At 40.8% G+C, this 21,525-nt stretch overlaps 4 protein-coding genes across 5 annotated transcripts in view; 1 reads left to right on the forward strand and 3 right to left on the reverse strand.

Annotated features, from left to right (window-relative positions):
• The window catches only part of loxl2a (lysyl oxidase-like 2a), a 32,561-nt gene extending 28,568 nt beyond the window's left edge, over window positions 1-3,993 (forward strand). The window contains exon 14 of the mRNA XM_069158329.1: window positions 2,839-3,993. Coding sequence (XP_069014430.1) covers window positions 2,839-2,909 — 71 coding nt within the window. The 3' untranslated portion in view covers window positions 2,910-3,993. The remainder of the gene's footprint in view (window positions 1-2,838) is intronic.
• r3hcc1 (R3H domain and coiled-coil containing 1) lies at window positions 1,235-10,892 on the reverse strand. Of its 2 annotated transcripts, XR_011178721.1 has the most exons (10): window positions 10,711-10,892; window positions 10,263-10,394; window positions 9,593-9,730; window positions 8,875-9,448; window positions 7,000-7,175; window positions 6,768-6,838; window positions 6,584-6,679; window positions 6,320-6,464; window positions 2,750-2,911; window positions 1,235-2,564 (listed from the first exon to the last, which is right to left on the reverse strand). XR_011178721.1 is itself a non-coding variant. In XM_069158343.1 (9 exons), the coding sequence occupies exons 2-8, from the start codon at window positions 10,304-10,306 to the stop codon at window positions 6,355-6,357; spliced, it is 1,209 nt and encodes a 402-aa protein (XP_069014444.1). In that variant the 5' UTR covers window positions 10,307-10,394; window positions 10,711-10,892; the 3' UTR covers window positions 1,236-2,564; window positions 6,320-6,354. The 2 variants fall into 2 exon arrangements, 1 of the variants encoding a protein (XP_069014444.1); XM_069158343.1 differs by lacking the exon at window positions 2,750-2,911 and having other exon boundaries at window positions 1,236-2,564.
• Window positions 10,893-11,647: 755 nt separating this feature from the next.
• golga7 (golgin A7) lies at window positions 11,648-14,888 on the reverse strand. The gene is made up of 6 exons (XM_069158359.1): window positions 14,802-14,888; window positions 14,279-14,401; window positions 14,040-14,192; window positions 13,840-13,941; window positions 12,777-12,835; window positions 11,648-12,463 (listed from the first exon to the last, which is right to left on the reverse strand). The coding sequence occupies exons 1-5, from the start codon at window positions 14,808-14,810 to the stop codon at window positions 12,788-12,790; spliced, it is 435 nt and encodes a 144-aa protein (XP_069014460.1). The 5' UTR covers window positions 14,811-14,888; the 3' UTR covers window positions 11,648-12,463; window positions 12,777-12,787.
• A 2,884-nt stretch (window positions 14,889-17,772) lies between these two features.
• Window positions 17,773-20,436, reverse strand: rplp0 (ribosomal protein, large, P0). The gene is made up of 8 exons (XM_069158370.1): window positions 20,379-20,436; window positions 19,967-20,074; window positions 19,681-19,856; window positions 19,333-19,420; window positions 18,851-18,997; window positions 18,518-18,703; window positions 18,256-18,396; window positions 17,773-17,999 (listed from the first exon to the last, which is right to left on the reverse strand). Exons 2-8 carry the CDS (start codon window positions 20,018-20,020, stop codon window positions 17,844-17,846), a joined length of 948 nt encoding a protein of 315 aa, XP_069014471.1. The 5' UTR covers window positions 20,021-20,074; window positions 20,379-20,436; the 3' UTR covers window positions 17,773-17,843.
• Between the last annotated feature and the right edge of the window lie 1,089 nt (window positions 20,437-21,525).

Genomic DNA, 21,525 nt, shown 5'->3' on the forward strand with positions numbered 1-21,525 from the left:
GCTTCAGCTTGAGGTCACGAACAGATGGCCAGACATTCTCCTTCAGGATTTTTTGGTAGACAATAGAATTCATGGTTCCATTCATCACAGCAAGTCTTCCAGGTCCTGAAGCAGCAAAACAGCCCCAGACCATCACACTACCACCACCATATTTTACTGTTGGTATGATGTTCTTTTTCTGAAATGCGGTGTTACTTTTACGCCAGATGTAATGGGACACACACCTTCCAAAAAGTTCAATTTGTGTCTCGTCAGTCCACAGAGTATTTTCCCAAAAGTCTTGGAGATTATCAAGATGTTTTCTGGCAAAAATGAGACGAGCCTTAATGTTCTTTTTGCTCAGCGGTGGTTTTCATTTTGGAACTCTGCCATGCAGGCCATTTTTGCCCAGTCTCTTTCTTATGGTGGAGTCATGAACACTGACCTTAACTGAGGCAAGTGAGGCCTGCAGTTCTTTGGATGTTGTTGTGGGGTCTTTTGTGACCTCTTGGATGAGTCGTCGCTGCGCTCTTGGGGTAATTTTGGTCGGCCGGCCACTCCTGGGAAGGTTCACCACTGTTCCACGTTTTCTCCATTTGTGGATAATGGCTCTCACTGTGGTTCGTTGGAGTGCCAAAGCTTTAGAAATGGCTTTATAACCTTTTCCAGACTGATCGATCGCAATTACTTTCTTTCTCATTTGTTCCTGAATTTCTTTGGATCTCAGCATGATGTCTAGCTTTTGAGGATCTTTTGGTCTACTTCACTTTGTCAGGCAGGTCCTATTTAATTTTGCTGGGTGGCACAGTGGTGCAGTGGTTAGCATTGTCGCCTCACAGCAAAAAGGTTCAGGGTTCGAATCCGGTCCTGGGCCTTTCTGTGCGGAGTTTGCATGTTCTCCCTGTGCTTGCGTGGGTTCTCTCCGGGTTCTCCGGCTTCCTCCCATCATCCAAAAACATGCACCTCAGGTCAGGTTACCTGGCGCCGCGCTAGTGGCAGCCCGTTGCAGCAGCTCCCCCCTGGTAGCCCCCCTGCTGTAGCGAAGAAATTTCCCCTCGGGGATTAATAAAGTGAAATTTATTTTTTTTTAAATAAGTGATTTCTTGATCGAGAACAGGTGTGGCAGTAATGTAATATAATGTATATATGTGTATATATATATATATACTCTATATTTATATAGATATAAACACGCACACGTATATAATTACATATCCAAAGGATATTTAAGCAAATATTGTGTAATCAAGACCAAATGTGTTTTCATTTCTATGTTGTTGATTTGTCTTGTGACCAGATGTAACTATTTCAACTTGACTAGATCATTTTAATTTGATGTACTGAAAATTCTGCTTGTTACATTTTGTTTTTGCAATGACAGCAACATATTTTTTTCAGACAGTAACAGATACCTAAACAGGTAACTGTTCAGTAAATAAGCTAATACATTACGTTTCAGGTCATTGTTAAACTGTACATTGTAAACTGTTCTTAATACTAGACGTGGGCATTTCAAGCAAAACTTCTATTCGAAAGTCGCTTGCTCCGAGTCCCCCCCCACACCGCCTCGCGATGGTTACACCCATGACTATAAAGGGACATAACATTCCACGTTTGCAAAGCTCAAACTCCAGTGGATCAAAAAGTTTTGTGTAACGTGGCGTAAAGAGCTTAAACACTTTGTCTAAGGTAGTTCTGTGTTATTTAGACGGACAAAAATACAAAGAACAATTTAACACCTGGGAATTTGTTGAAAAAAAATGTTTTTTTTAAAAACAAAACGTTAGCAGATATCTGTGTCCAGTATAACATTGCTTTGACAACAGTGTCAGACTTTAAATGATGGCTTCTGAAAACGTAAAAAAAACATTCTGTTAGTGGATCCACATTACCCGTTATCTACAAGCAATATACTTTTTTGACCAAATCCTGATGAGGAATCTGACATAAAATAAGAAAGGTATCAATAACACTTAAGGTGAATTTTGCAACCAATGCTGTTACACCTAGTTGACAAGGAAACACATTTTAATCTCTGGTCAACGTGCAATAGTAGTACGAGTGTGCCCCATTTAATCCTTCAACCTTCAATGCTATCTGAAATCGTAAATGCATCAAACGGTTTTTATATTCATTAATGCTGGTGCTGTAATTGCCTCATTAGTATAATAAACAACACAAACCTCAACAGTAATGTCCAAACGTCAGGGGTCAGGCTGAGCTGTAGAATGAAGATCAGTCTATCTGCGATCTTGCAGACTACACAACACCCCCCCTGAGAGAGCTGCCACTAACCCTAACTGTAGTAGGTCTTTTGTGTGGTACTGTGCATCTGCAGATGGACCTACTTATACAAAACAGAGTCTCTGAGTTCATCTTCTGTGTCTTACTCAGAGACACTTGATCAGGGTGGATGATGTTGGTGATGCGGGGCAGTGCTCTCCGTCAGTCTCTTTCACTTTGCCAACCTCCTGTAGTGATCACTGAAGAAGGCAAACAGAGCCACAGAGCAGTTAGCTGTTTGTGGCAGCTGTGGAGTCTCATCCGATGATCAGTGAAGGGAGGCAGACCTCTGCTGGACCTTTCTGTAGAAAACAGGAAGAGCAAAATAACTTTAAATGAAGGTTTGCCTGATTTTTTTAGTCAATATTTTTCAAGTTGCAACATCACTGCAACATCAGGCATAGTTAGTGTCTGAATAGCTTGTTTGGATGGTACATTTTAATCAAATAAAAAAAGGTGGCACCGACTCAATTTTAGATTTGTTTACCCAAAGCTTCATGAAGGAGTTTATCATTTATTTGTCTTGCGCTCCAGAATATTGCTAATGTCTTTATCAACCTCTGTCCAACTTCACAGGTGGCACACGGAGTTCAGAAACAGAGGACACATTCCCCGGATTGCTGACCAACCAGCTCTCTCACAGGTAGACCTGAGATGGACAACACAGACGGACGGACAGCATCAAGGAAGCGTATACTTCTATTTGACAACCACTAGAGGGGGCTGTACGGTTTTGCTTCCTTGAAGCAGTGTTGGGTTGTTGTTGGAACTCTGGGTTCATCTGGTACAATAAACAATGACTCGGAGGGGAAAATGAACAGCTTGCTTACTAAATCCATTAACCACATTCAGCTGTACTACAGTGTTTGTATCTTTCAGCGATTTTGCCTTTGTTGTCAGTGCAGCAGTGGTCAGGCCTGATGCACTTAGGACAATCCCATGAGGATTGCAGCCAAATAACTTTTTAAACTACCTGTGCCAACAGTTGAATTCTAAGCCAAAACTTTAGCTGTTTTTAAAAAGGCCTCAAACTAAAAAAAATAATAGACAAGACCCTGACCTCTATGTCGAGCTCACTTTAGTCAGATGAGAATTGTTTTCCGTGAAATCTGGTGCTAAAAATTCTGAATCTTGCATTGTATGTTTGTTTTTTTTTAACATCTGAATTGAAGGGCAGGTGTACGAATCACATTTGCTTCAACAGTATTGGATGATTAAAGGTTTTATCAACTCCAGACTGAAAACGAATACAGTACCGATATGTATGATATCTGATACAGCGCAGCATGCATGTTGTATGACAACAAAACATCACTCCTTTTCTCAGGAGGATTGTATCCAATTTCATAAAAATGTTTTTTTGTGTTCGACAGACTTGAGCTCACTTTTGCTAATGTTCTATTTATTGATTTGTTTTCTTGGTTGTGACAGTAGACAAACATTTTTATCTTCATAATCTGTACACCCCCTTCGGCTTCTTTTCTCATTGTCTGAGTTTTGTTAAATTATTACCGTCAGGGACTATGAAATTGTGGAAGTACTGTAACAGCTACATGTATGTGAAAATGCCTCTTAATGGTTTTGTAAATTTTAAACTTTTTTTTCTAATGTAGCAGTTCAAGGATCCTTCATTTTATAAGGGCACTTGTTATTTGTGGTTTTTATTTTGTATGCATGGATGAATGTGGAAAAGCATTACATTTTTTTTAAATAAAAAATGGTGAAAACAAACTTTTGTAATGTTTTAGTGCCCTAAAATTCTTTCAAAGCCACGCAGGATGAACGTGAAGAGAAGAGTTCAGTATACAGTCCTGTGAAATAGTACATTTTCAGCTTTTTCTGACATGTAGAACATTTGATAATTTTTTAAACAAATACAGTACCAGTCAAAGGTTTGGACACACCTTCTCATTCATGGTTTTTCTTTAATTTTTTTTTTCTACATTGTAGATTAATATTGAAGACATCAAAACTATGAAGGAACATATGTGGTAAACAAAAAAATGTTCAACAAACCAGAATATGTTTTATATTTTAGATTCTTCAAAGTAGCCACCTTTTGCTTTGATGACAGCTTTGCACACTCTTGGCATTCTTTCAATCAGCTTCATGAGGTCGTCACCTGGAATGGTTTTCCAACAGTCTTGAAGGAGTTCCCAGAGGTGCTGAGCTCTTGTTGGCTGCTTTGCCTTCACCCTGCGGTCCAACTCATCCCAGACCATTTCAATTGGGTTTAGGTCGGGTGATTGTGGAGGTCAGGTCATCTGACGTGGCCCTCCATCACTCTCCTTCTTGGTCATATAGCCCTTCCATAGCATGGAGGTGTGTTTGGGGTCATTGTCCTGTTGAAAAACAAATGCTGGTCCAACTAAGCGCAAACCGGACATGATGGCATGTCGCTGCAGAATGCTGTGGTAGCCATGCTGGTTAAGTATGCCTTGAATTTTGAATAAATCACCAACAGTTTCACTAGCAAAGCACCTCCTCATCCATGCTTCACGGTGGGAACCACACATGTAGAAACCAGCCGCTCACCTTTTCGGCGTCTTACAAAGACACGGCGGGTGAAACCAAAAATCTCAAATTTGGACTCATCAGACCAAAGTACAGATTTCCAATGGTTTAATGTCCATTCCTTGCATTTCTTGGCCCATTTCTTCTTGTTCTTCCTCAGTAGTGGCTTCTTTGCAGCAATTCCACCATGAAGGCCTGATTCACGCAGTCTCCTCTGAACAGTTGATGTTGAGACGTGTCTGCTACTTGAACGCTGCGAAGCATTTATGTGGGCTCTAATCTGAGGTGCTGTTAATTTGCAGTTTCTGAGGCTGGTAACTCTAATGAACTTATCCTCAGCAGCAGAGGTGACTCTTGGCCTTCCTGTCCTCATGAGAGACAGTTTCATCATAGCGTTTGATGGTTTTCGCGACTGCATTCAAAGTTCTTTTAATTTTCCAGATTGACTGACCTTCCTGTCTTAAAGTAATGATGGACTGTTGTTTCTCTTTACTTAGTTGAGTGATTCTTGCCATAATATGGATTAGAACTGTAGTCGAATTAGCCTATTCACTGTATAGAGCTGTGCACCAACCCTGCCTCTGCACAACACAACTGATGGTCTCAAACACATTAAGAAGGCAAGAAATTCCACAAATTAACTCTCGACAAGGCTCACCTGTTAATTGAAAACCATTCCAGGTGACGACCTCGTAAAGCTGATTGAAAGAATGCCAAGAGTGCAAAGCTGTCATCAAAGCAAAAGGTGGCTACTTTGAAGAATCTAAAATATAAAACATATTCTGGTTTGTTTAACACTTTTTTGTTTACCATGTGTTCCTTCATAATTTTCATGTCTTCAATATTAATCTGCAATGTAGAAAAAAATTAAGAAAAACCATTGAATGAGAGGTGTGTCCAAACTTTTGAGTGGTACTTTATATCAATAAATGTAATATTATTTTGAGGCAAAATCTAGTTCCATTTCAAATCATATGCCATCAAATCACATCTCGGGAAACTTTTTATTGCGAAAAGCCAAAACAATTCCTAAAAAGAGTGAGTACTTGGTGACAGTGGGGAGGAAAAACTTCCTTTTAACAGGAAGGACGTTTGATTTTCTTGCATGTACTTCCTATTTGGAATCGTCATACGAGTCGATTCAAATCTGGGCTTTTTATCTTGACATAAACTTCGATAACTTCCTTTTGAGTTGAGGATCACTGGCCTGTTAAAACACTTCAACTTTTGGTCAAATGGCCTCACGTTATCTTCAAGCACTCTTAGAAACGATGCAGAATTCATAGATATATTAATGACTGCCGCTGTCTCAGCGGTTCCCTACCGTTCGGGTAGAGTTGGAACTTTTTGATCGGCCCTTGTGCGGAATTTTCACAGGACTGTATTCTGCGGTTATGTGGTTTTTCATGTGACAACCCAAGTTTAGTGTTGTGATCACTGTTGCCCACAGGCTGACTTTCAAGGGACACAAATCAAATTAATTTATAGTAATTCCAACTCTAAGGTGTTTTAATGTTAGAACATAAAAGTGAGTTTGCTTTACCTGTAGTGTATGCCAACAGTGGTTTGCTTTTCCCTTCAATATCGGTACCCTCTGCCTCGTCCCTGTATGCCCAAGGCTCTGGTCACCATCCTCCTGGCAACAGCACTGTCTGTCCTGGGACGGTCCTTCACTGGCTGGATAAACTCTGGAGGAAGACACAGAAACAGCACTCTGATCCACATCATCAGCATTTAGCCCAATGGTTAACAAAATAACAATATTGTGGCTTAAGATATCCTAAACACACGTAGGTGAATCTCCTACCTGCCCGCCTGAAGGCCTTGCCTTGGGCTTTTTTACTGCCTTCAGCCAGTGCTCGTACCTTCAGCAGTGGGTGGCAGATGGAGAGGGCATGGAGAGCTGCGTATGACACAACACACACATCAGTCATTTCCAGCTTTTAACCTCAACCCCAGCGCCACATTCATTATACAGAGGAAGCTCTCACCTGCTGACTCACTGGAGAAAACCCCGAGTGCATGTGTGTTGTCCACCCACTTGATCTTCATTCCACCATTACTGCAAAAGAGGGAAGCACTTTATGAACTTGGTGGCTTCATCACTCGTTTGTTACAAATAGAAAACCTCTCAGCTACACACCACAAAGTTTAAAGACTGAGAAAACTTCAACTCGGAGTTCCTCAGCTAAATCTAATGCAATTCAATTTCTCTGCTCACACCTGTACTCTATAAATGCATCGACAAGATCATCTGTCTTGAACATAGCTGGGAAGTCGTAGATCTCGATCACGTGGCCAAAGTCATCAGAGTTCATGCACACATTCTCGTACATAGAGAAGTCCTTCTCGACACGCTGAATGGAAACAGTAGCAGCCTCCTTTAGATGTGCCTTGATCTGAGAGAACAAACAACACATACAATATTACCTTTACATGAATAGGTTTATGAAAAGTGCAGGTTAATAAAAAAAAAAACATATCGAGCAATGGAACCCAATGAAGATGATAATACTGATATATGTGTGTATATATATATATATATATCTGTGGGGGGGGAATAATCATAAAAGAATTTGTTGGTTTGCTCAACAAGACAATTTTCTTTGCAATAATTTGAGACTAACAAAAGTAGTTTTGTATATTCTTAATAAAATCAAAAATTTGTATTAAACAGAATATTATATTTAATTTTTTAAAAAATGGCAAAGTTAATAGGACACTGGTTGTTTTTTTGCACAACCTTCAGGGACGATCACTGTAAACAAATGACTTGTGTGGCTCCAAGTGAGACTTCTGCATATGTCAGCAGGTAGTTTGGTCCGCTCTTCCTGAGCAAACTGCTCCAGCTGTCTCAGGTTTGAAGGGTGCCTACAAACATGTTCCAGCTCCTTCTATAGATGTTTAACAGTATTTAGATCAGGACTCACAGAAGGCCACTTTCGAATAGTCCAATGTTTTGTTCTTAATCGTTTTGGGGTGATTTTAACTGTGTTTTGGGTCCTTGTCCTGTTGAAGGACCAATGACCTATAATATAACTTTCTAATACCAGGCAGTACGTTTTGCTCCAGAATGCCTTGATAGTCTGGAGATTTCATTGTGCTCTGCACAGTTTCAAGACACCCTGTGCCAGATGCAGCAAAGAAGCCCTAAAACAGAACCAAACCTCCCCAAAGTTTCACAGCAGGCGTGGTGTTCTTTTCCTGGAAAAGTTCTGTGAACCCACAGCTGATGTGACTTACAAGAAAGCTCCAGTTTGTGTTATATTGCCAAAGAAAGTTCACCTTAAAGAATTTTAGCAGATTCCAATTCGGTTTTTTTGTTTTTCCTTTTACCAGTGAAATCCTTCCGAGTTGCCTGTGACACATGCTGCAATCAGACCTTGATGTACCAAGACTCTTGGAGTTGAGCTTGTATTTCTTTGGATGTTTGCCTTGACTCTTTGTCTACCATTCACACTATGCTTCTGTTTAATCTGGCGTCCATTCTCCTTCTCTTAACAGGCCGTGTCCAAGGAGGTTGGCTAAAGTCCTGTGGACCTTAAACTTCCCAATGACATTTTCAGCTGTAGTCACAAGAACATCAAGCTGCTTGGAGATGGTCTTATCTTTTACCTTTAACATGCTTGTTTATAGTTTTTGTTCAGTTCTTCTCAGAATACTCTTTGCTTTGCTTTCTCTGGTCCATGTGTGGTTCACACAATGAAACCAAACAGCTGAGTGACCATTTCAGTCCATTTAAATAGACTGAATGACTGATTACAAGATTGAAGACGTGTGATACAATTTCAAGAAAAACTGCTTGTTTGGAATATCACTATAAACCAATTATTTCAATTTTTATGAGGGTACCACCAAATGTAACTGGGTCTTGTTAGAGTAATATTTGTAGAAGAAACATTATATATATATATTTTTTTAACACTCTCTTTGTTGTACTTTGAGACATAAACACACAAAAAAATTGCTTTTAATTTCATCACATTTCAGAATAAAGCATTTCTTCAATTAGCCATTAGTGATACCAACAAATTCATCCACGACAGTAAATAACAGGAAAACAATTAGACCATCAAAATTAAGTGCGTGTTAACTTACCTCTTCAGTTGCATCATCTGTGTCTGTGCTTGAGTCTTCTGTCTGGGAACTGTATGGCACATTAACAAGGGCATCCTCGTCCTTCTCCTTCTCCTCTAAGGTCATGTCAGACAAGCAGGACTGAATCTGGTCCCAAACAGGGTCCTCATCTTCATTCAGCCTCAGCATCAACTTTTGTTTCTCCTCCTCAGGACATAACACTGAACTGTCTGCAGGAGGGTCAACGACACTGTCCGCTACTTCAGGGAATGATCCTTGTCCTGATATAGATGAGTACTTTGTAGTTTCAGTACAGAAACAAGAGTCAGATGAACTGCTGACGGAGCTACTGCTAGGACGAGCTGAGCTTGGTAACTCCTGGCCTGTGGTGGGTCCTTGAGAGTTTTGTAAAGACAGTCTCTCTCGAGCGGCCCGTGGCATGTAGAGGGGCTTGTCCGGCCTCTTAGGTGCTCGACTCCTTGATGGGATTGAAGGTTTTGACTTCACATTGCCTCGCGTCTCCCCCCTGCTGCTCAACAACTCTTCACACAAGCTGCTGTTGCTCTCCAAATCACTCTCTTCCTCAACTTCACCTCTACAGAAACACGAACAAAAAAACATGTCATGATGACCACGAACAACCAACCCGCTCTGCAAAAAACTGGAAAGCAGTTTTACACTAAAATTAAAAATGCACAAGACACACAGATTTAGGTTTGGTTAACACTGCATTGAGTACCTGAGCTCAGAATGACAGACCACCACCCTGCGGCACCAGCTCTCCCCCACCGAAAAGGTGGTGAGCTCCGGCAGGTCTTCTATGGTCTTGTGAATCAGGTATCGCAATCTGCTGGGTAGAGGGGGGAACAGGAGCACACTGGACAGAGACACAGAGAGCATGACAGTGGAGATGGAGAAAGTGGGTTTTTTGGGGGGGCTGTATAAACACAACATCATTTTCAACAACATAACCCAGCACTGAGTCATAAGTGTCATGGTATATGACCCTTATTTCATCAGGCAGTGTCACTGAGACCAGTGAGAAATAAATACGGAGTAGAAACACTCCAAAACACTCACATCTTATTAAAAAGGCACAAAATTAACACTTGAAATCTAAATGAGCCCTTCATGTGTTAGTGGCCTTTGGAATTCTGGAATTATTTGCCAGTCCTGAGTTTTTGTCGAACTTTTATAGAATACACAAGTTATTGATGCTGCTTTTGGTTAGAATTACTACAAAATGTATTACAATTAATCTCCCCGATAAAGTCACAAGTCAACTGTATCTGAAGAGCAGCAAGTCAAGTACAGACATGATTGTTGATTACACAATGGTTTTCCTAGCCTCAAGAGGACGTGCGTTTTTTTCTAGCTGGCCACTCTAGCTGGTGGTAATTTTACGTTACCTGTTGCGGTTGTTTGTCTTTTGGTATGCTTCAAGCTCATCCATGACATGATGCACGAATTCACTTTCTTCCTTTGGGAGGTAAATGCCATCGAAACAAGGAAACGCCAGGGTGGACAGAGACGGACGGGTCCTGTTGACAGCAGTGAAGTTAACATAGTACGGACATAAAAAGCTGCAGCGTTAAAATAAATTCATAATTCAAATGCAAATTACGATGCCCACGAACGTTAGCTTGCTTATAGTAAGATAGCCGAAATAAAGTAGCAACTCCTACGTTATTTGTAGTCAATGAGAACAGAAAACTAGCTGGTATTTTGATGTTTAAATGTCCTGAAAAACTCATAACAAAGCTAGCTTACTTTGGCTAGTGTTAACCACGTGCGGAAACGTTAAATGTCAGTCTGCCAGACGTTACCGAATGCTTCTAGTAACTACAACGTGCTTACCGTAAAAGCTGAAGCAAGTGTACAGTCCTGCCTTGGGATTGTTTTAATCAGGTGCAGCAGTGGTGGGAACTCGTTTCAGTGGAAAGTAGCTAACGCCTGCTCGAAAAGTCGCCAGATGACGCCCGCGCTAATTTGCATATGTTGACGTCATTACGTCTTATTTGCATTCTTCCGAGTGTCAACCCTTAACATCGGTCTCTCTCTCTCTCTTAGTCTTTGTGCTCAGATTTACTCTTTAAATACAGCCGAATTATAAAAAAAAAAAATAATAATTTAAAACGGCTTTTTTTTTTTTTTTTACATTTACATTTCTGTTTCTGTTGTCAAGCAACAGGAGGAGTATGAAAAAGTGACTGAAACGTGGCTCATTAAGATAACATGTTAACCAGAAGTCACCTCCGAGCATTTCCAAATCGCTGCTCTTCATTGCTACATATTTCATAATGTGGCATAAAGTAGCTAGTTTTTCCAAAAAGTCTCTAGATTTGTCAGTCGGCGCTTTGGTAAGAAAAAGTCGCGGGAGAGGTATACAATGAATTAGTTACTGGAGATGTTGCCCGCGTTACCTGAAGACACATCCGCATTCTGAGGCTCCCCGTCCCTTCGGTGCCTCTGATTGGCTCTGATCCTATACCAGTTCCAAACAGCCAATCAGAGACATGGGTAAGGCGAGTCCTTGGGGAATGCGGGTGGTAAAACAAAATTGGCCTCTGGAAATTGATTGATTGCTACAGATGCAGAAAGATTTATGCACTGAAATCTAGGAGAACCACAAATGCAATTATAGTTTGAACTTTTATACAGTAATAACTAATTACTTATAATTTTACATAAGGGAAGCAATAATTTTGCAAAACACTGCCCAAACCTAATATTAGTTCTCATTCTCTTCAAAGCCTTTTGTACTCTGATATTTGAAATAAGGTCCAACACTACACAAGGTCAACAGGTTTAGTTAGATAAAACATAACAATACTTGTAAGAAAAGTAGATCAGTTGTTAAAACACCATCTACAATCAATTTGTGGAGTTAATAAATTCTGTGATGTTTGGTGATAATGGAAAAAGGGATGATATTTCCAACACAGATAGTAAACATTTTGCCAAACATGTAGCATGGACTGTTGAATATGGTTTGGGATATTAAGTGCAGTTGTAGTGTGCCAGTGAGGAAAATAACATTTCTTATAATGTAGGTCAGGTTATTATTTAGTGATGGCCTTATTAAAGGTAAACATGCTCCAACTTTGAAGTCATAAAAATCTGCAGTTCAACCCCCACCCCAAAAAGTATGTCACGTTTATGCACAGATAAAACTAAACTAACATTTTCCTCGACAAAGGCAACAATCATGTTAATACTGTCGAGAACGATCCATAACCATAGTGTTTACAGACTGTGGCAACAACTCAGACTCAACCAGTCTCCGTGTTAATTCCTGGCGACTACACTTTATGTGACTTTACATCATTTGCAAAACAATACACACACCAGATCACCCATAACTGCCATGGTCAAAAAGGGGCATTTAACACAATGGCATTATCCAATAAGACTGGTCTTGATCAACCTCACCATGTGTATATAAAGACAAGAAAACACATTTACAAATGTATAAGGATAGGCAGACAGTAGAGTACTTATAAATAACAGAGAAAAAGGATCAGAGTAAAATTATATACATCATTCAGGCGAAGCAGGAGGCTGAATATGTGCTGTCAGACACATAGAGGGTATCTGGTGAGTCATCAGCCTAAGTTGAGGTAAAAGAAAGAGGAAAATTTCTGTTAGAGAATAAACAAAGGCTCAACCCAATGATGTCTTCAGCATTGTTATAGCTTATTTTAAAGTCCTGCAAAGTGTTTCACATCCATTATGAAATGATGGAATTTCAAGAACCCTCAAGATCAATTTGACTGATGCTGTGTAATAAGATTGATGTGTGAATTTTAGGGGGGGAAAGAAAAACAAATCCTGAAACTGTGGTTTCCTTAATAACAGGAATAACCATCATATTGAAGCTCCAAACATTTTCTAAATGAAGCGGACTCTGAATGACAACATACCCAGAATTCATTTATCTTCCAGAACCAATACTTCTGTCTTCAAAGACGGTGATTTCAACCTGGGAGATAGCAAGTTAAGGAAAATACAGAATGCTACGTGGACATCCTTTACCTTTTTTAGAATTCATATATTCTCACCACGCCAGTCCTATCGCCACCTCGCAGTGTCAGAGCTAGAAAATGCTCTGGCTGCACCAATATATCATTTTTGTAGATGGGGTGTTTGTATTTGTCTGAACCAATCACAATCGTCTCAAGCAATGCTAAGCTCACGATGCACTGATAGTGGCCTTACAAAATACTGTTGCGGGAGAACTTGTTTTGGTGGAACATTTGCACTGGCATCAAAATGACTAAATCTCAGCAAAAGACAAAAGAACTAAGCAGGCCGGCCTTATTGCATTATTCAAATCTTCGTCAAAGCTTTCAGCAAGTAGGTTGCTGCTCTGACGTTTTTGTTATCGTTTCCTGTCGTGACTTGGGATTTTGAAAAGGGTAGTAACACACTACTAGCTAGAAGAGAATGATGACTGAAATAGCTGGACAATGGCACATTTTGAACAACCTTCAGTGAGTCAGAATAGTATATACAAAGTAGTATTAGTTTAAAATAAATTATTCAAATTACCATAGGATTTACTTAAAGCTGAATAAACACTTGTCAGATTAGAATCGGTGTTTTAACTTAGGTGTAAAACAAACTAATTACTGATTATTCTGACCAAGTCTGCAGGTGGAAAGATTTTTGAGTGGGTCGCACAGAAAAACCTATTGATAAGCCTAACCTTACCTCAGACCTCCATCCTATTCAACTGTTCATTGCCATATCTTAACACTTGTCAAAAAATTGCTGATCTGGAGTCTAGTCGTGACCAAAACAACACACACAGAAACCAAACAAAAACAATAGCTTGTTATATCACCATGTGGAAGTAGCAAGGTATGAAAACAACACAGACATACTCCTTGGGCAACAATTGGTTGCATAGTCCCTAGACTCCATTACTGTCAGTTATCCCTCGAGATCATGCAGTTTATCAAACGTTAGCCAGGTTAAGGATACCACTCTGAGGCCTCTCTCTACAGGGTCAGTCAGCAACAAGCCCCTGGGAGCATATATCTTCTCATTCTGGTCTTTAATGTATCTGGCAATCTTCTTTAACACCTGTACACAGAGAGACAGAGCAGAACACAGATATAAGCTCAACTGCAGAAGAAATATGAATTGATGCCATTCACAACAAAGCCCTGGAGCAGTTTTACCTTTTCATAATGTGTCTCCATACAGAGGAAGACGGTGTAGGCGGTTAGACAAGCCAGGCAACCCTCCAAATAGGACTTCCCTCCAAGTTTCTCTGCGTCTGCGTACAGGTTGTTTAGAGCCTGGATGGTCTCCTCAAACTGCTGCTTATCGACCTGAAACCACACCAACAGTTTGCATCCATCTTCTTACTTAAATGCTGAGCAAACAATTATAACATCCGCATAAGCAATGTACACACCCTTGACTCAAGATCAGAGGGGAACTTGGTCTGGAACTTGCATATGGTTCCCGAGCTGTAGTCTCTCTGGATAAACACCTTGGAGGAGATAGTTGGCTGCTGGAGGTCCTGTAAGCTGTGGGTCTGGACAAACAATCCAAATTTAAGCCACTACCTTTCATAGAGAAAGGCTGGAAGAATAACATCTACTGTGAAGCTAGCTAACACAAATTTATCTCGCAAAACCTAAACAATAACTTACATAAACTACGATTATCAAGACAAAAGTTACCACAACATCTAATTTCGTTGCTTACACAATTCTAATCCACTGACATTTACCACCTATGTAATGTTAACTCGGTGGAAAATGAGTAAATGAATATGTGGGCTAACGCTAGCGTTAGCTTACGTTTGCTGAGCCATCAACGCTACTGGAAAGTACGGCAACGTTAGCCTTCATCAACATCCACAACAAGCAACCAATGTGTAGTTTATTGAGACACGTGAATCTTTCTAAAACGTATAAAACCTAAAATCTTACCTCAGCCATAGCGGACGATTCTCCTGTGGCTACTGCACATCAACTCTCCAGCTGCGCGAACTCGATTCCATTTCCGGCCCATTGTTTTCAAAATAAAAGTGCATTTTGCTCAGAAGTATACTGTGTAGTTTAAATGTAGTAATTTAGTAATGAAATGTTTTATAAGGATGTACATTTTTCCTTTCTTTTTGAAACTTTCATTCACCTAAATTCTGTATTTTTCAATGAGGTAGAAAATATATTTATAGAATTTCTAACCAGGTAATTTAACTTCATGTGAAAAAACATTATTCAAAGTGCATTCAAAGAGTGTATCTTTATACACTTTCAATCATCTTAGAAAAGGGTGACACTTCCAGACTGAAACATTACTTTCAGCAATTTAGCACAAGGTCAGCCAAAATTACAGCTCATATGCTTTCAAGTTCAAATCTGAATATAAGCAAAACCCAAGCTGAAAAGAATTGCTTTAAGTTAAATATCGTCACCTTCCTAAAATAATGGCCCAAGTAATTTTTTCCAGGTTTTTCAGGAAACACAAAAAACTTAACCAAATGCTGATTATATGATATTTATTAATAATTTCAGTCAAAAAGGTTATGACAATAGATGACTATTGACATACTAATAACAATGTCTGTCAATGATGACATGGAATAAGAGGAATAAATGACTTAGGCAAATTTTTTAACATGCCTTGGTGACTTAAGCCATTTTAAACCTTCAACTCTGTCAACAATAAAGCATAATTAACAAACTAACTCAACATAATGCTGAGGAGGCATGTGCATCTCCTCACTTCTCCCTCCAGCTCTTCTTTCCTGGGTTCTTGACTGATGCCTATTGATGTGGCAAATTGTCAAAGAAGTGATGACACTCAACGGTCATGACATGTTTCATTGACTGGAGGTCCTGGAACTTTCTCTCCTTGATTGGTAGAGCACATGGAAACATTCTTATCCATGCTATCGGCTCATTTGGCACCTGTACCCTCTGTGGCAGTGCTTCCCACGCAGAGTCCTCCAAGAAGGACAGCTTGAAATGGACCTAATCCATTGTACAAACGGACTTCTCATTATTCGCAGAATCCTTGTATTCTTGTATTTCTCTTGCCTCACTTCATCTTTCTGGGTGACATGTGCATCATATTCGGCCTTACTGATATTCCCATGCTTGAATGAAACACAAACATCACACTGATCTTTTGGCGGAATGAATACGGAATAGTTCTCTTCATGGAACACATCTGTGAAATATCGTATTCCAACGGCCCTCACTCCAGCAGTTGCAGATGCCTGTTGATATTCACGATGTAGTTGGGAGATGGTTGTGCCTGGGAGAAGGAACTTCTTGTCTTTGTAGGTTTTCTGAAATATCCACTGCTGCTTCTCTTCTGTAATGACTTGGCAGTCTCGAGTTAAGACTCGCTGACATAACTTTGAGTTGCAGGGAGGATAGCCTTTGCATTTATTTCTTTGCCACCTTTGTATGACATTCTTTGAGACGTTTCTCCTTGGATTCAATTTGCTTCCATGTTCCCGGACTAAGGCATTTATTTATTTTCCTTTTAACCGTATTGTTTAAATCAACATCCTCATCCTGCTGTTCTGGAGTTGTTGCCACCATGGTTAGGCTGTCCTCATTTTCAGGGGCAGAGGACACGTCCAGGATGGGGTATAGTCTGGATCGCTGATGACATCATCATATCATGTGTAATTGGGAAATTACATCATATGTCCTCTTCATGGTGTGGATGTGTCTGCTAGGCATCTTCAACAACATCAACGAGAGTGTTTAAGCTACTGTCTGCTCCATCTGAAACAGTCTTGGCCTGGTACATGCTGCTTCATCTATTCAACAACGGTCTCATTGTCATTTTCAGTGGATGAGGCCTGATCAGTGTCAGAATTGTCAAGTGCATCTCCTACCAAAATGTAAAAACATTTCAACCCTTTGAGGTGTACGGTCACAAATGTGTGATCATTCTGAAAAACATTCATTGCCTTGTGGTCACTTGTATTAAGCTACATCAGAGGTTCCCAAAGTGGTGTGCATGCACCCCTAGGGGTGCATAAGCTCCCTCTAGACACTGCACAACAGGCATACTATAATACCGGTCAAATGATGTTATGATTACTATTATGTTCAAGTGAGATTTCCATTGACTAAAAAGACTAAATAACTATGCAATAGCCCAGCTTATTTTATAGTAAACCTCATCACTTACCAATAGGGGACAAGCCCTGGATCATGGAAATAACTCCAGTGGATAGGTAGATTTTGGTTCTTCTTGATGGAGCCGCCACCCTCTTGAAAAGCTTGTAAAATTGCCTGTCACATTGTCTTTTGACTTAAGCAAAATAAAACAGCCTAAGCCACTACAGGGGTAGAATCGCATGATCTGTTCAACTGAGGATGTAGGTGGTTTTACCAGAGGTGGCCAGCATCATGAGATGATTTAGGCAACGAAATCATTTTTTGTAAAAGATGACATGGGCCATTATTTTATGAAGGTGACGATTTGTGCCTTTACCATGACTCTGGTCATTTCTGCACTATATCAATTTAGGAATTAATTCTGCAATTTAGCTGAGCAGGTATTGTAAAATATACAACTACATTGAAATGTTCAGATACCACATTTTCATATGCATTTCTCTACACTTCTCCAATAGTTCTCACTTGACTTGGAGTAACTAGTGAAATCCCTACATTTTCTTCTGGCACTTATTTTGGGGAATTAACACACTTTAAGAGGAAATCTTTAGCATTTGCCCATTCAGCTTCCTGAAAAAAGGTGATGTACAACTTTTCTCCTCTAGTACATTTATTAGTTTACAACTTGAGAGAATTGTTTATTTTTTATTATCAACTGTCAGTTCAGTGGAATGCATTAATTTACAAAACATGTTAATTTTATGCTACAACATATCAAATGAGCCATACAACTATACAAGTGACACAAGGAAAATGTTTTTTAGGAGTTTTTATTGAATCATGATCTTATTTGACTCAAATCTGGTTCTGTTCGCTGTATTTTTATTAGTCGAACAAACCGAAGCCCATGTCGTCATCTGATTCCTCAGACTCCTCTTTGACTTCCTCCTTAGCAGCAGCTGGAGCTGCAGCTGTCTCGGCAGCTGCTGCAGGTGCTGCCACAGCAGCAAAAGCAGTTGGGTCTGCCAGGAAGGCCTTAATCTGTGGGGGACAAACAGTGTAATATTAATTTCCCAATTACACAAAATGGCTTCGTAATCTGGAAAAATATTAAGCTCAGTCTGACAAGTATTATAGGTAAAAACTTGAAATCTTTCGAGGGCATTCTGAGACCAAACATGTAAATAGAAAAATGCATTTCTGTTGGATGATGACCAATGTAGCAAGCTACACCAAAACCTATCCTTCAAGTTTACTAGTGGTATAATTTATAGTTTAACATGCATAGGCATCATACTTTGTCTGCCAAGGGGAAGGAGTATTCGGTCTCCACAGTGACAGCCAGGACTCTCTTGTAGCCATTGATGATGGAGTGGGGGACTGAGGCCAAAGTGGGGTAGCCAATCTCCATACACACACTGGCAATGTTCCTCACACCCTAGAAAATTCACAACAATATATGGTCAGACAATCAATTTACATATATTAATACATACAGAAGTTTTTTTTAATTTTTGTTTAGTCTCAAGAACATTCTGTAGACAAACGTGACCTCTCACCTCCAAGAACCTGGCATGCAGAGATGCCTCTGTGATGTCAAGCACCTCGGGGCTGTAAACACTGCCGTTGTCGTAGACCTGCTGAATGATGAGTCCGTAGGAGAAGGGTGAGATGTTCAACATGTTGAGCAGCGTGGCCTCGCTGGCACCAACCTTGTCACAAGTCTTTATAAGACCGACGTCACTCTAGAAGAGAGGAAAAAAATCTGGTTAGCTGCTGGATTGAACAATTTGATTTACATTTGCTAGCTTGGTTCAAACAAATACAAGTGGGGAATAAAATGTCTGCCTTTCAAGCACAGATTTCTACAGTATTTTAATTGTCAAACTCACCAAGATTTCAATGGTTCCCCTGGAGATTTTGGTGGTGATACCCAGAGCCTGGAAGAAAGAGGTCTTCTCAGGACCCAGACCAGTGTTCTGGGCTGGCACCACCACATCACAAGGGGCAATGGCTCCAGCACGGGCAGCTGCAGGGACCTGGGGTGGTTTATAGAGTGACCTATTAGTACATCATACTGCTTAGACTAAATCTTAAGTGTTTTAACATGGTAAACAATTAAGTTTCAGATAGTGCATGTCTGAAACCTTACGTCTCTGGCAGTCAAGAGATGCAGACAGACAGAGATAGCGAGGAAACAAATTAATGTTTGCAGGGGGAACGACAATGCAGCACCACACGAGCTGCACAGTAGATGTCCTGCCATTTAAAATCTGATCATAACTCAAACATATTGCTCGTTCGGAACATAAGGTGGTCCACACTGTGTGGTTGTTTGTACTCCTGTAGTCAGATTTCTCTTTTGGGCTCTCACCTTATTGGCCAGCAGCAGGTCCCTGACTTCAGCCAGATCCTCCTTGGTGAAGACGAAGCCCACATTCCCCTTGATGTGGGGCAGGAGCCTGTCAAATCATAGAATCAACTGTTAAATGTTAGCAAATCATTATCTGTAAAAAAAAAAAAAGGAGCATTTTTCAAATGTCTGAAACCTTACGTCTCTGGCAGTCAAGAGACACAGACAGACAGAGATAGCGAGGAAACATGATGCTTTTAGCAGGGGGAACGACAATACAGCACCACACAGGCTGCACAGTAGATATCCTGCTACATAAAATCTCATGGCTGGAGGGAGCAAACAGCAGAAAGGGGACAGTAAACTTACTTCTCCAAGGCAGGATTGTTCTCCAGGTGGCCTCGGATGGCTTTGCGCATCATGGTGTTTTTACCCATCAGCACCACAGCCTTTCCGCGCAGAGACAGACGGATGGTCTGCATCTGCTTGGAGCCGACATTGTCTGCACCCACAATGAAGCATTTGGGATAGTCATCCAGAAGTTGCTGCAAACGTACCACTGTATGTCAGACTAATTGCAATATAGAGGAATATATAATAAAGCTTAAGGTTGTGAGTACATAAGGTAAACTGATGAATACCAGCCCATACTTACGATAATTTTCATAAAATAGTTGGACTTCCACGTGGCCCTGTCTTCCCTGGGCATCTTTGCAGTGCTTCCAAGGATCGCTTCACAGCTGGTTTAAAGACAAGGTAGTATCTACACATCCAGGGAACAAAAACGTTAGTAGATTTACTTTATAAACAGAACAACAAACAACACAACCAGGACCACGGTACACTCCTGACATGTGGCCGACAGCTAACGTTAGCCGGCTAATGGCTAGCAATATTTTAGCAGGCCTCGCTTGGCTAAAGCGCATCGCGGTACGTTTCTGGGACACAAATTGCATGTTGTTAAGCGCCATATATACTTAGCTCGTGAATTTATAAACTCCATGTAACATAATTGGCATAAAGATCTTTTTCTCGTTATTTGTTGAGCAGGCAGTAAGGAGTCTTACCTTATGGGAGGGTCGCGTGAAAGAAAGAGGAAGAGGAAAGACGCGAGAAGAGTATATATTGGACCGTCAGCCAATCAGAGGGGAGTTATGGGCGTCATCTTCACAATAATTGGATTGTTACTGTGTCAATCACTTTTATTGCCAAACGACGCTTCCGTGTCAACTTGAAGCAGCAAGCGTGGTGTGAAGAGTAGCATTTCTACTTTTCGGTAACGGTAAAATAGACGCTAGAGTTAGCCGAGAAGCTGACATATCCGTCTGCAGAGCAAAGAGGATGGCACAGCCGTCTCCACAGTTTCCCGCTGAAATCTGGAACCACATTTTTGGGTATCTGTCAGCAGCAGACAAGTTCAACGTCCGGGCATCTTGCAAATACTTCAAGAAACTTGTCGATCACGGGTCTCTCTGGAGAGACTGGACAGTAGTTTTGGATTTTAAAAATGGCTCTTACAACAGCCAGTTCTGGGCCACTCTTCGCCGCAGAAAAGTCACCAGTGTGGTGGTGATGAGCACCAAAGCCAAGGACTGCAAACAGCTCGCCCTGTCCCTTCCTACTCTCACCACAGTGATAATGGCCCGAAGCACTCAGGAGAGCCTCAGCTGCGTAAAGGACTTTCCACATCTGAAACGTCTGGCTGTCAGAGGCAGTTCCACTCCCCTTTTGTTAGATGCATCCACAGTGTGTCAACCCCAGCAGCTGACACACCTTAGCATGTGTGGTTTTACATTTTCCAAAATATGGGGCAGCTTCATTTCTGCAGTATCCCAGTTTACAAATCTTACATCCCTGGTGTGGCATCAGAGGGGAATCTTTGGAGAAACAATCTGGATGATTCGCTCCATACTTAAATGCCTGCCTAAACTGAAGCATCTCTCAGTGTGTGTTGTGCACACACATTGTGCCTTTCACAGTATTCCCACATCAAACCCAGATTCGCAAGCCCCAGTCCTGTCCAGTTTGGAACTGATCGACTGCTTGGATCACGCATTGCCAGAAGATGCAATGAGGCTCATGCCTGGCCTCAAACGTCTTGCTATTTTCTACAAGCATTCGACTCAGGAGATGGCTGAAAACTTGGAGCCACCTGTGCATCACCTGGAAACGTGGCTGCATGACCTCCCTCAGCTGTCAACCCTGGTCATCGTG

The sequence above is a fragment of the Embiotoca jacksoni genome, unplaced genomic scaffold (genome assembly GCF_022577435.1).
Source record: "Embiotoca jacksoni isolate LCO1_2020_lvr unplaced genomic scaffold, fEmbJac1.0.p SCAF_1, whole genome shotgun sequence".
In the NCBI taxonomy this organism is placed as follows: Eukaryota; Metazoa; Chordata; class Actinopteri; family Embiotocidae; genus Embiotoca; species Embiotoca jacksoni.

What these genes read in the sequence shown, in the direction of transcription:
- r3hcc1 (XM_069158343.1), bottom strand. Translation starts at nt 10,306, where the DNA reads ATGGATGAGCTTGAAGCATACCAAAAGACAAACAACCGCAACAG. An exon ending in GTCTGTCATTCTGAGCTCAG is followed by an intron (nt 9,449 to 9,592) that starts GTACTCAATGCA and finishes GTGTTTCTGTAG; the next exon opens with AGGTGAAGTTGAGGAAGAGA. An exon ending in CAAGGCCTTCAGGCGGGCAG is followed by an intron (nt 6,465 to 6,583) that starts GTAGGAGATTCA and finishes GTCTTCCTCCAG; the next exon opens with AGTTTATCCAGCCAGTGAAG.
- rplp0 (XM_069158370.1), bottom strand. Translation starts at nt 20,020, where the DNA reads ATGCCCAGGGAAGACAGGGCCACGTGGAAGTCCAACTATTTTATGAAA. An exon ending in ACTATTTTATGAAAATTATC is followed by an intron (nt 19,857 to 19,966) that starts GTAAGTATGGGC and finishes GTACGTTTGCAG; the next exon opens with CAACTTCTGGATGACTATCC. An exon ending in AACAATCCTGCCTTGGAGAA is followed by an intron (nt 19,421 to 19,680) that starts GTAAGTTTACTG and finishes ATGATTTGACAG; the next exon opens with GCTCCTGCCCCACATCAAGG.
- golga7 (XM_069158359.1), bottom strand. An exon ending in CCTCTGATCTTGAGTCAAGG is followed by an intron (nt 14,193 to 14,278) that starts GTGTGTACATTG and finishes GTGTGGTTTCAG; the next exon opens with GTCGATAAGCAGCAGTTTGA. An exon ending in TAGAGAGAGGCCTCAGAGTG is followed by an intron (nt 12,836 to 13,839) that starts GTATCCTTAACC and finishes GCTATCTCCCAG; the next exon opens with GTTGAAATCACCGTCTTTGA.